The sequence below is a fragment of the Heterodontus francisci genome, chromosome 37 (genome assembly GCF_036365525.1).
Source record: "Heterodontus francisci isolate sHetFra1 chromosome 37, sHetFra1.hap1, whole genome shotgun sequence".
Lineage (NCBI taxonomy): Eukaryota > Metazoa > Chordata > Chondrichthyes > Heterodontiformes > Heterodontidae > Heterodontus > Heterodontus francisci.
In genome coordinates this window covers 12390142-12408612 of record NC_090407.1, presented here as the reverse complement: position 1 = coordinate 12408612, position 18471 = coordinate 12390142, and the positions used below count along the sequence as shown (strand labels likewise).

The 18471-nt window shown below is 42.8% G+C and overlaps 1 protein-coding gene across 4 annotated transcripts in view; it reads right to left on the bottom strand.

Moving 5' to 3' along the window:
- Positions 1 to 6332: 6332 nt before the first annotated feature.
- The window catches only part of LOC137352068 (probable G-protein coupled receptor 153), a 117955-nt gene continuing 105816 nt past the window's right edge, over positions 6333 to 18471 (bottom strand). For all 4 annotated transcript variants that reach the window (XM_068017122.1, XM_068017120.1, XM_068017121.1 and 1 more), the window contains exon 7: positions 6333 to 7863. In XM_068017122.1, coding sequence (XP_067873223.1) covers positions 7093 to 7863 — 771 coding nt within the window. In that variant the 3' untranslated portion in view covers positions 6333 to 7092. The remainder of the gene's footprint in view (positions 7864 to 18471) is intronic.

Below are 18471 nucleotides of genomic sequence, written 5' to 3'. Positions count from 1 at the left end.
GAATATATTCAAGGCTGAGTTAGACAGATTTTTGATCTACAAGGGAGTCAAGGGTTATGGGGAGCAGGCCACAATCAGATCAGCCATGATCTTATTAAATGTTGTTGCAGGCTTGAGGGGCCAAATGGCCTACTCCTACTCCTATTTCTTATGTTCGTATCCCCAAACTGAGTTATGTATTAAAGTTATGTTGTACAGAGTTGTGGGATTAATCAGCTGGCTCCTCACTCACTGGCCTTATGGTTATTAAACCCCTTTCTGCACATTCAAATGCATGCCATTTCCCATTTCCTCCACATCACGCCTACACTATCCCATCTCAGACCAGTCCTGACTCTCCTCTTCTTGTGTCCATGTCATGTCTTATTGTGCTAATGTTATCTATTTTCTGACCTTGCATCTACATCACTCCTCCTCCTATCTGTGTCCCTCTTTTTCCTGCTGTAATGTCAGCCTGCACATTTCAGCTTCATGTTGGTGTTGATTTTCACCACTGGCAAACAAGCCAGTTCTAACCCTTTATGCCATTCTGAGATATTGTGTTTGCTTCTGATAATTTATCTCAAACAGCCTGTTTTACCTGCAAGTGATATTTACCTCACTTTAGATAGTTGTTGACAATTGTTATAATTGGAGCATTTTCCCAATATTGTTATCTTGGCCTGAAGTGGGTTGGGTTTCCATAAGGGGTAGAAATTGGTCTGTGTTGTGCCTGTTTTTTTGGGCGTAAAACAAGTGCAAAACATGCAAATTTGACAGTGGGACAATCTACACCCAATACGCTCAGACATTGCTCTCACTGCTAAATTTGTGGGGCCCATTTTTTTAGGTGTCCCAGTTGCATGTGTTAAACAGACATAAGGGCTCCTTAAATATGATAATTAAGGCCTAAGCCTAAACAGGCATATACACATCATAAATGATTATTCAGTGAAGTTTCCAGTGGGCTAACGTCATCATCGAATCAGGTTCCAGCCTTACAGCACTTTAAGGGCAGCGGAAAATTCAGTGAAAAAGAAACATGTGACCTTTGATGATTTTCCAGTCTTTAGACCTTATTGTATTACATTGCCAGTATTTTTATTGCCCTACGAGTCAGTATGTATTTAACAATTTGATTTTTGATTTTTTTTTTGATCTTACATTTGGAATACTGTAATTTGTATTCAAATATAATTGTAAAAGCACAAATGTGTTTTATTTATGTTTTGACAGTTTTTCAGACAGCCTGTAGGTGGTAGCAGTCGCCTGATTTTAACAGTTACTGAACTGCAAGCAGGATGTTGGTTATAGATTTTGCACTTACTCCCAGTTAGTGGGCAGGAAATCTATCCTAAATGTGATTTTGTAACCAGTCTGATCTCACCTATCAACTAGTTGTTAATCATGGCTCATTCTCACTTCTGAGTCTGGAGGTTTTGAGTTCAAGTCCCACTCCAAACACATTGGGGGAATGTTCACCTGCCAGTGTGAGTGGGGGTCAGTGTGTGTGGGAGGTTAAAACACCAAAAACTATCAATGTGTCAGGAAGCTGGAAGGATTCCACTGATTTCCACATTTTATTTGAGCTTGCGGGAAACCTCTGTCGGACAGCCGGGTCTGTTATTAACATATGCTAAAAACCAATTGACTGCACCTATAACCATGGAATCTGGCTTTAACTGCCAGTGCACAGGTTTCCCAAGATGAACAAGGTGAGAGGACAGCAGTGATTGATGGGGTTGAGGAACTGACAGACTGGAAAGCTGGTATAAAGAAATAAGAAATTTACAAATGGATATGGATAAGTTCGATGAATGGGCCACGATTTGGCAGATGGAGTTTAACGTGGATAAGTGTGAGGTTATCCATTTTGATCAGAAGAATAGAAAGGCAAATTATTATCTAAATGGAGAGAAACTTCAGAGTGCTTCGGTGCAGAGGGATCTGGGTGTCCTCGTGCATGATTCGCTGAAAACTAGTATTCAGGTACAGCAGGTAATAAGGAAGGCAAATGGAATTTTGGAATTTATTGCGAAAGGAATAGAGTATAAAAGTAGGGAAGTGTTGCTGCAACTGTACAAGGCATTAGTGAGATCACACCTGGAGTATTGTGTACAGTTTTGGTCCCCTTACTTGAGGAGGGATGTAGCTGCATTGGAGGCAATTCAGAGGAGATTCACTAGATTGATTCCAGAGATGAGGGGTTTGTCTTATGAAGAGAGATTGAGCAGTTTAGGCCTTTACTCTCTGGAGTTTAGAAGAATGAGAAGAGATCTAATTGAGGTATATAAGATGATTAAGGGGATTGACAAAGTAGACATAGAGAGGATGTTTCCTCATGTGGGGCAATCTAGGTCATAGTTTTAGGATAAGGGGTAGCAGATTTAAAACAGAGATGAGGAGAAATTACTTCTCTCAAAGGGTCATGAGTCTGTGGAATTCATTACCCCAGAGTGCGGTGGATGCTGGGACATTGAGTAAATACAAGGAGGAGATAGACAGAATTTTAATTAGTAATGGGTTGAAGGGTTATGGAGAACGGGTAGGAAAATGGAGTTGAGGCCGAGATGAGATCAGCCATGATCGTATTGAATGGTGGAGCAGGCTCAAGGGGCTGAATTGCCTACTCCTGCTCCTAGTTCATATGTTCTTAAATACAGAGATATGAGAGCTGTTTCTTTGCTGGGCGAAAGGCTTTTGCTCACAGGGCTTGTTCTGAGAGTGTGATTTCACTGCTTTGGAGGGGATTTCCAAGAATTTGGAGCTTGTTTCTGCTACTTGGAGTTTTTTGACTTTAATCTGTGCTTCCCAGCTGTTGGCCTTCTCAGCAACCTGGGAGCAGTTTATGCAGCTCTACCTTGGACCTCTGATGAGGAACAGGAGGAGCAGCACCAGCAGCACCAGTAGCAGCAGAAACAGCAACCAGCTGGAGCAACAGCAGCCTTCGCATCAACTCCACAGGACTTAGCAGAAGAACATAAAACTCCAGCTCACAGGAGGTGATAGCCCCACAACAGGCTGTACAGGCAGAGGATCAGCTTTTTGGATATGACTGAGCACCAGGGCCTCAGGAGGCTCAAACTCTCCTGTCATCATTGTTAACATTTGCTGCCTTTGCCAGCGATGTCCACATCCAATGAACGAATAAAGAAAAAATAAATAAAACATACTCCATAAGCACAAAATCCAGGTTGACACTACAGTGCATTATTGAGGGTGTGCTGCACTGACAGAAGTGCTGTCTTCTACATGAGACATTAAAACGAGGCCCTGTGTGCTCTCTCAGGTGGATGTAGAAGATGTTCCAGCACTATTTTGAAGAAGACCAGTCTGTTCTCCCAACTATCTCTGAAACATCCCAAAATATTTTCCATTCTCTTTTCAGCCCGGGCCCTGCACTGTGATCAACAAACGTTTATTGCCACACCAACCCTCACCTGTCCCAAGATAACAAGGGGCCACTGTAGTCAAATAAAGAATTGCTATCAGGCCCATAATTGAATTTTAGGAGCTTAGCACAGACCAGGAATCGAACCTGGATCTTTCCTGAAGCATCAATTTTAGCCATACACTGCACAAACATGCTGAATCAGCATGGTAACTGATTGCAATATTTTGCAATGGTAAATTCCAGTTTGAAAGAGCCATAAAGAAAGATTATATGAGTAGCAGCGTTTTAAATCATGCATCACAAAGAAATACTTCACCAATACTCCCCCACTCCAGGGCCTGGAGACAGACAGAGATACACCAGATGGTATCAATACTGAATGTGTTCAGTGTGGATGATGTACAGAGCATGTGATTTAACAGAAGAAGGGTGAAGTGGATGTGCGATAGCAGATGATTCACTGTTTATGCAACAGAAAAGAGTTGAGGTAATGCCAGTACACAGGGCGGCAATTTTCTTGCACTCTCATGCTGTGTATTTTTTGGAGTAAAGTTTTCTTTGTACACAGGAGGGCCATTTGACCAATCATGTCTGTGCAGGTTCTGGCTCTTCAACTGGAACTCCATTTCTGTACAAATTTCCTGCCCTGCCCTTATGACCTTGAATTTTACTTCTTTTCAAATACATGTTCATAGATTTACATAGAAGGTACAGCACAGAAACAGACCAAATAAGATCAATGGATCTATGCCAGTTCAAAAGCTAAATCCTGTGGATGCTGGAAATCTGAAATAAAAACACAGTGCTGGAAATACTCAGCAGGTCTGGCAGCATCTGTGGAGAGTGAGACAGAGTTAACGTTTCAGGTCAGTGACTTTTTATGCCGGTGTTTATGCTTCACATAAGCCTCCTCCTGCTCTATTTCATCTAACCCTATCAACATAACCTTCTATTCCTTTCTCCCTCATGTGTTTATTTAGCTTCCCTTTAAATGCATTAATGCCATTCACCTCAAACACTCCACGTGGTAGTGAGTTCCAGCTTCAATTCCCTATAAAGTAACGTTATGGGTCACTGTCTCATTAGCCACTTGTGATCATAACCTGAAGGTGATACACAGCTCAGGAGGAAGAAAGAAGCATTAGCTGATAGAACCAAAAGTGCCAGCATTGGGAAATGAGAATGAAAAATTTTTAAATGCACTTTCAGAAACATATGAACAGTTCCTGGAAGCTCCAGAGAGGGAGAGAGAGAAATCTGAGCGGATAATCCAAAAGGCCATATAAAAGTGTTACTTAACTAATGTCATTGATAAACTGTGGACCAATCCAGATGTGGAGAGCACAGGTTGTGTTAAAAGTAGCTGGAAAGCACAGAAAGCAGAATCTAAGATTGACAGAATGTGGTCTGCAAATCATTGCAGGTCGCACGAGAAAATGGTGGCATGCCCGCAGAAAAAAAGAGTTGTATTTCTATAGTGCCTGTCACAACCTCAAGACGTTCCCAATGTGCTTTACAGCCAATGAAGTAGTTTTCAAATGTAGTCATTATTTTAATGTAGAAAATGCAACAGCCAATTTGCACACAGTACGATTCCACAAACTGCAATGCCAGATCACTCTGTTATAGTAATGTTGGTTGAAGGATAAGTATTGACTGGGACATCGGGGAGAACTCCCCAGCTCTTCAAAATAGTACTGTGGGATCTTTTACCCCCCACCTGAGAGAGCAGACAGGGCCTCAGTTTAAAGTCTTATCAATAATAAGATGTTTTATATCTACCCGAACTTTTATAGGGAGGGGTGTCCTTTCATGTAATCAGTCAGACTTGACTGAGGCATGTTAATTTTATTGAAAAAGGATGGAAAAGGATGGAGGCTCATTATGTAGTAGGAGAGCTTTGGAGATAAATGAGTCTGTCGTGGGTAGGTGACTCCAAGCTTGGGTTTGAAAACCATGTCGATTATAGGAAGAGGGCAAGTCTGAGAGAGATGAAAAATTGCACAAGTTCATGTACAAAATGCAGCATTTCAACATACTCTGATACTCAGTTCCCCCATGTTGCTAAAAACTGTTCGTTGGTCCAGATTTTGTAATTGTTATGACGGCAAAACTGTCAGTGTTCACTGCCATTACACCTGTGAAACTGACAGTAACTTCTAGCATCCGCACATGCACAGTTAAAAGCGGAAATCCAGAAGTCAGTGAATCACTGTTACTCCACAGGGTGTGCTGCTGACGTCCTTGTAGGTGGAAATCGTTAGCACTCACTTGAATTGATGCGAACTTCCACTTTTTAACACCCTAATCTCGCAGTAAAACCCCCCAAAAAGTTGTTCCTTATTGAATGAGGTATAACTGTGTTTTTAACTCTGTACTGTCATAAGTACTGATAAGCAACCTCTCTGGCCCTGAAAAACTAATTTGATATTTGTGGGATGCCAAATTTCTCCATTATGATAAAAACTGCATAGATTTTTAATAGAATAGAAAATAATTTTTTGATAAGTTTTATTATATTTCAGCTTCTACCTTAATCTTGTGTGTATGTCCCAAACTTTATTTCTCTTGCTGTAAAATGATTAAAAATGGAGGATAATCGAGGCATTTTACTTCCTGGTGAATCCTTCAATGTGATTGACAGCTTAACCTCCTTGATGATATCAAGGTTGCTGAACGCCAGAGATCTTGGTATAGTTGACACCAGAATCAAATTAAGGGGGGAAAAATGAAGTCTACACTACAGAGATTGCTAGATCGTTGTAGGCATCTTGCTTTGAGGTTAGCCAGAGTGCTGTCACTTCATCACTGACTGCAAAATCTAAGCCATTATGTGTACTCATGAAAGAAGTGTGGCCATTATCCCTCAAATCTTGCGGCAGAGAATCATGGTGAGTGAGATAAGCCATAAGCCATCTTTCCAATCAATGCAGTTCGAGATCAGGCATTGAAGTAGGTTTTTAATATAAACAGCACAGGCCCTGTTTCTGTTCAGGGATAGCAGCCATTGCAAATACTGTTAAGAAAACATTTGTTACTATGAAATTTTAGGACAACTTTACGGGGACCAAGAGAAACCAATGTCCATTTTTCGCAAGGCAACAGAACGTTGCCGATATATGACACCAATTTTACAAATGCAAAATACACAGGAAAACAACAGTAGAAGTGACCTCCTGTCCTTTTCACCCCCTCCCAAAAACAATTTTATTGTCCTGTATTTGTGAAGAAAATCATCAGCTGTAACAAAATACCAACAGAACACACCAAATGCCCAAAGTGCATAAACATGACCTGGAATTATCCCCTGTGGAGAAATCATTTTACAGGTTGGATGTTTTTTTTAAATCAATCTTAGAACTACTTTTTCTTCCCCTCCCCCCACCCTCCAACCTAAATGGCAGCAAACACACCTGGTCTTACAGGAATACCTGCCAGTAGCGTGGCCTCTTAAAAGTTATTTTTTTAAATTAATAAAATAGAAAGCAGTGGTCAGTAGTATTAACATTCAGACATTACTTCATGTCAGATTTTTCCAGACAATTCCCTCTCTATTCTCTAAAAGGAGATTTGTTTTTCTGCTGTCAAAGGCCGTGAAAATATTTGACCAATTCTTTGGTGCTTGACTCATTTCTTCGTGGGTGAATTATAAAATTCCCGTGGTACAAAACAAACGTAGAAACACCTTTTTTTTTTTTGGAGAGGGTCCAGTCTCACTCCTAGGATGCAGATCCAATGGAATCGGAATGAAAAGTCACATAGCCTGAAGAAGCAGAAGGAGAGCTTAAAAAACTGTTTGTGCTTCCTTTGCTTTCCACTTTGGTGAGTTTTTCCTGATTGTCCCAGGAGACGCATAGATCTGTCCGGCAGTTTCTGGAAGCTCCCTCCTTAATGCTGACATTGGCTCTAGTGGCCAGGTCGTCATGGGCCTGAATGAAGGTCTCTGTGTTCTTTTGAGCTGTGGTACGGTCACTGGGAAAAGTATTCACCAAGTATTCCTTGGGCCTGGTGACCCCCGTGAAGAGGCATTCCTTGTCCTCTGCTAACCGACGGAGAACATGAGGCTCCCTCTCAAAATTGGTTAGTGGAAAATGGGAAAACGCAACTGAATACTGTTCATATTTTTCTGGGATTAGGGATATGGAAGATGATCTCAGCGGGGTCTTCATTGGACTAGGGAGCGGAGTTTCATCGATGTAATTTATTATTTCATCACGGCTGAAACATTTTAAGTCATCAGCAAAATATTCCTCCTTGGACTGTTGCTTTAGAGATATGACGCTATCCACAGACTTCCTTCTTTTATGGAAAGAAGCACATTCATCATGTTGGGAGATCAGGCTGCTTCTCCTCCTCTCATGCCTGGGGGAGCTGTAGTGTAGTACTCCTGTGATGTCCTCGGAAGACCCCCATCTGTGAAGATATGAAGGTATCGGGTTTGTTGCCCACATATCTGTCTCATCATGGGAGTAGCGTCTGGTTGGAGGAACCTAAGAGACATTAAAAAAAAGCAGTCGGAGGTAATCTTAACATCCTCTCCCATTTAATTGACTGGTTTGGCTAACCCTACCACCTGCTCCCATCTAATTTACAGTCAGTCAACATAAAGCCAGCGCTTACTCTACTAAGCTCCCACACCAATTTGCAGCCATCCATCAGATAGGTTAAGCTAAACCTGCCACCCTCCTCCACCCTTGTAGGGCAGCCATATGATAGGGCAAGCTACCCCTATAAGCTTCACCCTTTCCATTTGCAGGTGGCTATCTTGAGATGGCACAGGAGATAAGCAGGCCATCACATTTATATCACAGCTGTGCTACCAAGAGCCTGGGCTACCTCTGGTGCCAGCCTTGTAGTATAAATGCAGCATTAGACATAATCAATGTAATACAGGGTGGTAGGTGACAGAAATATCAACAGTGAAGTAACAAGAGCACAACTGCTTTTCCTTGAGCTGCAAATATGATCATTGTCATACCATTGTCTCTTTTCCTGCAGGCACTGCATCTGAGAAAGTTCCTTAGAAATAATGTTAGCACCCTGATTACAAAAAGGAACCACTTTGAATATCAATTACAGTGAGATGTTTCTTTTGTTCCTGAATGCCTATTGTATTTTTCAGTACTTAGATCCTATCAGCCTGCAAACACATTATGCTACTTGTGGCTGTCAGTGCATTCTGTTATGACACATAATGAGAAGAAAATGAGCAGAAAACAATATACCATAAACAGAAAATAGAATACTTCACAGAAACATAAGCAGACAAATTTGATACTGAGCCAAAGAAGATATGAGAAAGAGTTGGGGAAAGCTTGATCAAAGAGATAGGTTTTAAGGAGATTCTTAAAGAAAGACAGATATGGAGAGGTTTAGGGGAGGGAATTCCAGAGCTTAAAGGCCTAGACAGCTGAAGACATAGCCGCTGGGGCGAAGGGAGTGGAGGATGTCTAAGAGGCCAGGGTTGGAGGAACGCAGAGACTACAGGCCAGATTTACGAAGCATTTTGGGGGTGAGCACGGGTGCGGGCGCTGATTGAAGATCGCATTCCCAGAAGGCGTCTCTGGATCCCAATGTCTCCAGGACACGTTCCAATTTTCGAAGTGAGGACAGGTGGAAGGGAGTCAGGAACCTGCTCACCTCTAATTAATGGCCTGTTAAGCTTCTTGAGGAGCTTGTTAATGGGCCAGGGAGGGCGAGAATGCAATGTGCAATCAACAAACCTGAAGAGTCTGGTGTGTTTTTGCACAGCTGTTGGGTTCAATGCCAGAAGTTAAAATAATTTTTGTAAGATGAAAAATCTCAGGACCTGGGAATCTTGCGCTGGATCATGCACATTACCTCTCATTTGGCTCTATGGCCACATTCCTGCACAAGCTAGTTTGCTAGGCCTCCAAAGGTGCTGCCTGCTGTCTTCTACAAGGCAGGCCCATCATGGCTGTCATTGTTGTGATAGTAGAAATAAGCAAAGCTATTTGAATACATGTTTATGCATATGTACGCACCACGACCAGAAATGATGTAACCACCCATGTGGTGTTGCCATGATGCCCAGCCAGGAGCACATGTAAGAACAGTCGCTCAATAAAATACCAAGTACAACATCTATGCTGATTCTTCAACGGAGTTTGTATTGATCGAAGTACAGGTAACAACAGCCATCTGCCTTTGCCACTCACGCTCTGCAGGTAGGTCCCGCCTCCAAGTAAGGCTCAGTGTCATGAATTGGGCACCGAGCTTGCCTCCGTGAGCAACGTAGATGCGGCACAGGACCGGGACTCGGAAATTATCCGGGTGTCGGATTTCCGATCCTGAATTGAAAATCAAGCCTTATATATCAACAGTGACTGCATTTCAAAAGAAAATAATTGATTATAAAGCACTTTGGGGAATTCTCAGGATAAGTTGCTATATAAATGCAAGTTCTTTCTTCAACTAGTATAAGGGTTGAGCCCAACAATCCAAGGGGAGGACTTGCATTTAAATAGCACCTGTCACAACCTCAGGACATCCCAAAACACTTTACAGCCAATGAACTACTTTTGAAGTCACTGTTATAGTGTAGGAAATGCAGCAGCCAATTTGTGCACAGTAAGAAACCACAAACAGCAATGTGACAATGACTACATGATAATGTTTTAGTGATCTTGGTTCAGGGGTAAATATTAGGACACTGGGGAAGAACTCCCCTGCTCTTCTTCAATATAGTGCCCTGGAATCTATTACACCAACTGAGAGAACAGACAGCACCATGATTTAAGGTCACATCTGAAAGGCAGCACCTTCAACAGTGCAGCACTCCCTCAGTACTGCACTGAAGTGTAAATCTGGATTTTGTGCTCAAGTCTCTGGAGTGGGATTTGAACCCACAACCGTCTGACTCAGAGGCAAGAGTGCTATCTACTGAGCTACTGCTGACACATATTGGGGTTGAGCCAATATGCCCATATCCTAATTTGCATCAAGTCCTGTTCACCTATCACCCCTCTGTTCACTGACCTACATTGGCTTCTGGTACATCAATGCCTCGATTTTAAAATTCTCATCCTTGTTTTCAAATTCCTCCATGGCCTCATGCTTCACTATCTCTGTAACCTCCTCCAGCCCTGCAATCCTCTGAGCTCTCCGTGCTCAGTGAAAACAAATACTTCACTATCTCTGTAACCTCCTCCAGCCCTGCAATCCTCTGAGCTCTCCGTGCTCAGTGAAAACAAATACTTTGAAAACATCCTTGAAAATCTGAAGGCAGCAGCAGAGTCTGATGAAACTACGGAAGTAAGTGGATCAAAATGTATAAGGATGAAACATATACTAATCCTTGTGTTCAAATCCCTCCTCAGCCTCACCCCTCCCTATCTCTGTAACCTCCTCCAGCCCGACAACTCCCCAGGTCTCTGCATTCCTCCAATTCTAGCCTCTTGTACATCCTCAGTTTTCATCTCTCTACCATGGCGGCTATGCCTTCAGGCTGGAATTCCCTCCCTAACTCTCTCCACCTCTCTATCTCTCTATTCTCCTTTAGGACATTCCTTAAAAACCTACCTCTTTGACCAAGCTTTTGGCCACCTGTTCTCATATCTCCTTTTCTGGCTCAGTGTCAAATTTTGTTTGATACTGTTCCTGTGAAGTGCTATGGGATGTTTTGCTATGCGAAAGGAGCTAAATAAATACTGGTTGCTGTTGTTGAGATGATAAGCTTTCAGGAAAGCCACTACGGAACTGAGCTGTACAGACCAGGATGATCCCCGGTTCGAACCCTGCTCTGTACTGACATAGTTGATCGCAGCTGTCGGAGCAGTATTATTGGCCAAAGCACCCTCAGGGAAGGGAAAATTGGCCAGAAGCCTTGCTTCCGGTCACAAGCTATTCACCTCTATTGTAAGTGTGCATGTCTCAAGATTCCACAATATTGGGCTCGATGTGGTACCCTTTCCTTGGTTAAATAGCTGATACTCAGTGTCAAGGTTAAAATATGAATAATGGACATTTAGGCAAGGTACCAGAGTGCAGGTACAGCACGTAATTAGACAGGCAAATGCTATGCTAGCTGTTATTGCAAAGGGGTTAGAATATTACAGTAAGAATGTGTTCAGCAATTATATAGGGTTCTAGTAAGACCACAACTAGAGTACTGTGTACAGTTTTAGTGTCCTTACCCAAGGAAGGATACAGTTGTTAGAGGTTTTCTTTTCCCCCAATTTATTCATTCGTGGGATGTGGGCATTGATGGCAAGGCCAGCTTTATTGTCCTTGAGAAGACGCTGGTGAGCTGCCTTTTTGAACTGCTGCAGTCTGTGTGGTGTAGGTATACTCACAACGCTGTTAGGTAGGGAGTTCCAGGATTTTAACACAGCAACGATGAAGCCAGGGTGGTGTGTGACTTGGAGAGAAACTTGCAGAGGGTGCTGTTCCCATGCGCCTGCTGCCTTTGTTCTTCTAGGTGGTAGAGGTTGCGAGTTTGGAAGGTGCTGTCGAAGAAGCCTTGGTGAGTTGATGCAGTGCACCTTGTAAGTGGTACATACTGCTGCCACTGTGCGCCAGCGGTAGAAGGAATGATGTTTAAGGTGGTGGATGGGGTGCCAATTAAGCGGACTGCTTTGTCCTGGATGATGTCAAGCTTCTTGAGTGTTGTTGGAGCTGCACCCATCGAGGCAAGTAGGGAATATTCTATCACATTCCTGACTTGTGCCTTGCAAATGGTGGAAAGGCTTTGGGCAGTCAGGAGGTACGTTACTTGCTGCAAAATACCCAGTTTCTAAACTACTCTTGTAGCCACAGTATTTATGTAGCTGGCCCAGTTAAGTTTCTAGTCAAATGTGACTCCCAGCAAGTTAATGGTGAGGAATTCAGCCATGATAATGCTATTGAAAGCTAAGTGGAGTTGGTTAGCCTCTCTCTTGGAAATGGTCATTGCCTGTCACTTGTGTGGCACGAATGTTACATGTCACTCACCAACCCAAGCCTGAATGTTGTCCCAGTCTTGCTGCATGCGGGTACAGACTGCTTCATTATCTGAGGAGTTGGGAATGGAACTGAATGTTGTGCAATCATCAGCGAGCATCCCCACTTCTGACCTTATGATGGCAGGAAGGTCATTGATGAAGCAGCTGAAGAAGATTGAGCCTGGGACACTAACCTGAGGCATTCCTGCAGGTAAGATGATTGACCTCCAACCACCACAATGATCTTCCTTTGTGCTAGGTATGACTCCAACCAGTGGAGATTTTCCCCAATTCCCATTGACTCCAGTTTTGCTAGGCTAGGACTCCTTGATGCCATACTCAGTCAAATGCTGCCTTGATACCAAGGGCAGTCACTCTCACCTCACCTCACCTCTGGAGTTCAGCTCTTTTGTCCATGTTTGGACCAAGGCTGTAATAAGGTCTGGAGCCTAGTGGTCCTGACAGAAGCTAGACTAAGCAGCGGTGAACAGGTTATTGGTGAGCAGGTGCCGTTTGATCGCACTGTTGATGACACCTTCACTTTGTTGAGGGGTGGTAGTCAGATTGGATTTGTCCTGCTTTTGGTAGACGGGACATATCTGGGCAATTTTCCACATTGTTGGGTAGATGCCAGTGTTGTAGCTGCACTGGAACAGCTTGGCTAGGGGTGTGGCTAGTTCTGAAACCTAAGCCCATAGCCATTGCTGTATCCAATGAGCTTAGCCATTTCTTATTATCATGTGGAGTGAATTGAATTGGCTGAAGACTGGCATCTGTGATGGTAGATCCTCAGTAGAAGGCCCAGATGGATCATCCACTCAGCACCTCTGGCTGAAGGTTGTTACAAATGATTCTGCCTTGTCTTTTGCACTGATGTGCTCGGCTCTGCCATCATTGAGAATGAGAATTTTCATGGTGCCTCCTCCTCCCATTAGTTGTTTAATTGCCCACCACCATTCACAACTGGATGTGACAGGACTGTCGAGCTTTAATCTGATCTGTTGGCTATGGAATCGCTTAGCTGTCTATAGTATGCTTTTGCTGCTATTTAGCATGCATGTAGTCCTGTATTGTAGCTTCATCAGGCATGCCTGGTTCTGCTCCTGACATGCTCTCCTACATTCACATTGAATCAGGGTTGATTCCCTGGCTTGATAGTAATGGTAGAGTGAGGGATTATGCCAGGCCACAAGGTTACAGATTGTGGTGGTGGTAATGTACAGTGGGGGTGCAACAAAGGTTCACTCGATGATTCCTGGGATGAGAAGGCTATCCTATGCGGAATGATTGAATAGACTGAGCCTATAATACTCTGGAGTTTATTTACAAGTATGAGAGGTGATTTTATGGAAATGTATTAAATTCTTAGAGTTCCTGACAGATGCTGAGTGGCTGTTCCCCCTGGCTGGACAGTCTCGAACAAGGGGCACCGTTTCAGGATAAGGGTTCGGCCATGGAGGGAAGAGATGAGTAGAAATTTATTCACTTAGAGGGTTGTGATTCTTTGGAATTCCTTACCTCAGAGATCTGCAGGTGCTCAGTCATTGAGTATATTCAAGACTGTGATTGAGGGAATCGAGGGATCTGAATATAGGACGGGAAAGTGCAGTTGAAGTTCCCATGTGATTTTTTTGAATGGCGACACAGGCACACACAGCTGCATGGTCTACTCCTGCACCCATTACTTATGTTCTTATATTCTGTTGGTGCCAGTAGAGTGCTTCTCCACAAGGAGACAACACCTTCAGGAAAACACAGGAGATGATTAACCAGAAATAAACACCTCTCATTTCCCACACGAAAGTTAAATTTTAAAATAGTTTTTGAAATCATTGTCTAAAAATGAAAAACAAAACAAATGAGTTCCACGCATTACAAGCTAAATAGTTTTCTGGTATCTGAATGATAGCAAGAAAAATATTCATGGGGAAGTGTTTTTTTTTAAAAACCAATTCAGGAATAGGTTTTGAATTGTATGTGCTGTTTATAACATTCTTGTTATAATTGGAATTCAACTACGATTGACTTTGTTTACTTTAGATTTTGCAGTTTTCGTATCAATCAGAGGGAGGAGGAAAATGCTTAAACTGGACGGTGCGGGTTAGGATACAGACAGGAAAGATTTGGACGAGCTAAGATTAATGGAGTGAGGAAGATGAGAGGCCGGCCTGGAGTGCATTGAAATAGTCGAGTCTGGCAGCAATAAAGGCATTAGTGAGAGTTTCAGCAACAGATGAGCTGATGCAATGGAAGAGACAGGCAATGTTAGGGAGGTGGAAGCAGGCTATCTTTCTGATGAAGAGAATGTGTGTTGGGAAGCTCAGTTCAGGTTCAAATTAGTGGCATAGCAGCACCTTCCCCGTGAAACATGCCTGTTTATTGGAGTGTCTGCAAGAACAGTGCAGTCCATTACTCAAAATAATGCAGCACAACAGAACCACAGGGCATAATGCTATAGACATAAGAGATAGACAAACAATAATTATAATATACAACAGGGCGAAGTTGAAGTAAACCAGCTGAGAGAGCTGTCAGAACCAAACAAAGCCTCCTTTCCTGCTGAATATTAATTTTCATAGAGATATAATAACTGTTTTTAACAAATGATAGGACATTGAGACTAGTGATTCTTGCAAATAATCTTTGTATGCGTGCTGGCCACTTGCGATAGAATACTTGACTTTGAGGCACAGATTACCTTACGAACAAAACCACTCGAGAAAGCAAGAAGAAATAGTATATTCCATCTCTTCATTAACACACAAGTTGAGGGGGAGGAGGCTCATTATACCAAATGTGTCTATATTTTTGCAGATCTTCTTGACCCAATCAAGTGCTCTTGACTTGTTTGTTGACTACTGTAGTGTTCACATGTACTGTGAGCTGCTCTGGCAGTGTCTTCCTTTTGTCAAGTCGGTGTGGCTCATTTATGTCAGGTTGGAAATGGGGATGGTTGTTTGCAGGGACAGAGGGATCAAGGGTGGGTTTTTTGAGAAGTGGGGTGATGATGACAAATTTAAAGGGGGAGGATGCCAGTATCTGAGGATTGGGAACCATTTGCAATATCAGCTAAGGTGGGGGGCCTGGATGGAAAGTTGAGTGGTCAGCAGGTTAAAACTGTGGAACTCCTTACCTCCTTCAGTCTTTCCTTCCTCATAATCTTCAGGCCTTTAAAACCCAACCTTAGCATCACCTAATCACTACTTCCTAATTTACCTTGACTTTTTTTCTCTTCTTTTCAATCTTGATGGTATCCTACACTATGGGTCTCAGCTTCTCAATAGCAAGGAGGAAAGGAAATGCATTTATAGCACCACTCCTGGGTATGAAAGAACCCATAACAAAGTCAGCCTCCTGGAATTGTACCAAAGCAACACTCCTGGGCATTCGACAGTCCATTATATGGTACTGGGCTGCTTCTCATCATGTGGCAATCCATTACTGACATAAGGCAGCTAAGGACATTTTAAGGAGAAAAATGAGGTCAATCTTGTCCAAATCTTTTGCTGCAATTCCAATTTTCCATAAAAACAGATAATCCTAGGTGGGAACTGAGTCAAGGAGCACCCAGCGGATTTAGCACAGCTCCATGAAACTGTGCCAAACGACAAGTCCAGGCCCAGTGGGAGTATCTCATTGGCCCATTGGGGAATTCATTTTGCTGGCAGTTTTGAAATTCGTGTTTGTCTTAACATCTGTAAAAACAGTATAAAAGCATATTTTTAATCTTTGCTGCATCTAAATACAATTGGAGAAGCCAGCTCAACCAGAAAACAATTCCAAAATATTATAGCTAATATCCCCCATTTGTTTATTGTGACTTTGATCGTTGCAGACCTGGAAGGTTCCAGATTTAATCCGTGGTCTATGCTGAGGGGTAAGGAAAAATGGTGAGTGGATTGTGAAGCATCGTGTAAAATAATAATCCTTTTTGACAAAGCAGGAGGAGTGAGGCCTTTCAGGTCTGACAGGCCATGGATTAAATCTCAGAAGTGCAATTATTCTATTTCTCCACCATTTGATGAAATTTATGAATGAAACCAATTTTTAACTGAGAAGCCCCAGTGAATGGTCAACTACAGGTCCTCCAAAAAGACTGAAAACAGATAGAAGGCAAAACAAGGTAAATCAAGAAATAGTTGTCATCAAAGCTGGATCTTAAAAGCCCATAAATTATGGGAGAAAAGGGGAGTAAAGTGCTCCACAGGTTTGAGATTCTGAGGAAAAATGTGTTAGAAAATGAGACTGAATCTTAATTTCAACGAAATAAAAATGTAGACATGAGGAAGAACATGCAAGATAATGGGCTGGATTTTACGTTGGGCGGACGGGAGCTGGCCACCGACGCGCTTCCACCTAGCCTGGGATCCGACCCGCATTTTATGGGTCACCAGGCTTTAATTGTTCTGAGGCGGGACTTCCACCCGCTTGAGGCACCCTGTGCCCGATTTTCAGGGCCCATCCCCAGGGCGCTGAGAAGCCGCCAGCTTTTACCTGGTGGCCTTTCCCGGCTCCATGACGCCCACTTGCCACGCATAAAATTCACGTGGAGGCAGGCGAAGGCCCTTAAGTGGCCATTAATTGGCCACTTAAGGGCCTTGATTGGCCCATTCTCTGTCCCCGCCCCGCCCTATGCAAAGTGGAGCGGAGGCGGGAGTGGGTCGGGAAGGCCCCCCAGAGCTTCCTGTTCCATTTTACACCACCCCCCCCCCCCCCAGCTACCATCCGGCTTGCAGGGGTGGCGTAAAATTCTGGCCAATGTATTTGGAACTGAGGAGGGAGGATCAGAGAAGCAATTACTATGGGGAGCACAGTCATGATGAAGAAAAGGCTAGAAAGCAGTATTCAAATCTTGGCAGGACATGGGTTTAGAGGGAAGTAAGGGTTGTTGAGGGGAAAAGAAGTGCTTGGCATGAAGAAGGAAAGCATGGTGGTGTGAATAAGGGCTATGAAATTTAACTAACATGCTAGGATAGACCTTTGAAAATGTCAATAATGAAAGCTCTGAATAACAGAAATGATTTTCATTTGAATCCTCACTGAGTAGACGATTATTAGAATTGACATTTGTTTATACACTTCAATGTTCAAATCCCGCTTCTAGCGGACTACATTACCTCAACGTCACCAGAGAATGGAGTCCAACATCCCCTCCCTCTGGCCTAGATTGGAATCCAAGTCACTGAAATGAACTCCTGCTCAGACTGCAAACAGTTGATTCCCAACATTTAATGGAATTACTAAAAGATGGATTACTCACCTCCAACAGCGATAGTCATTGTTCTTCAAATAAAGGTGAAATTTCAAAATTACAGGGAAGAGGTGCAAGTGGGAAAAATCAATGCCTATCCCTTTAAGACTGACTGAGGCAGGAACCCTTGAGTCTTCCATTAATGCTTCTGTATGACTGTCCCCTTTGCTGAATCTCAATCAGGTATCTTTGCCCAAAAATCTGAAAATAAATCAATATATCCTACTCCCTCATGCCTTAAATTTCCCAACTGTAGGACTATGAAAATATTCCTACTTAAATCATTTGATCATATTTTTCAGCAGGATTATATATATTAGCACAATTGTATCACTGCAAAATGGTTTAAAAAAACTTTAAAAATCACAATTTGAACTTATTTACAACAGCTTTCTACATAACTACATACATAAAAAGGAAAATGTTTAATTTACCCCCCTCACCCAAACCTCAACTTTAGTGCCAAAGCTGGAATCCCTCTGCCCTGCCACATTAGACTGCACCATTAATTTCAATTACAGGGATTGCTCGTGAACAATTCCACTGCAGACACAGGGGAACCCCCATCCCAGAAAACACCACCACATGCTGGGATTGCAATTCACATGGATCACTACTGGCACCAGTTTGTTTGGAGCAGCTCCCTGTACCTGAGGTCAACAGATAGAGAGAGGGAGAGGGAGGGGGAGACCCTCCTGAGGGTTCTCAAAGCTGGCATCAAGTATTATCTTTTAAAAGAAAATTAAGAAGATCTGGTAAGAGTATAATTTTCTTCCATTAAAAAAAGGGAGTACTTTGGGCAAAAAAAGTACTCATCTCACATTAGTCATCCACTGTTGAGTTTAAAATTAAGGGGTACATACACACATACAAACCTGTAAAGGCAGCATCTGAGAAATAAACCC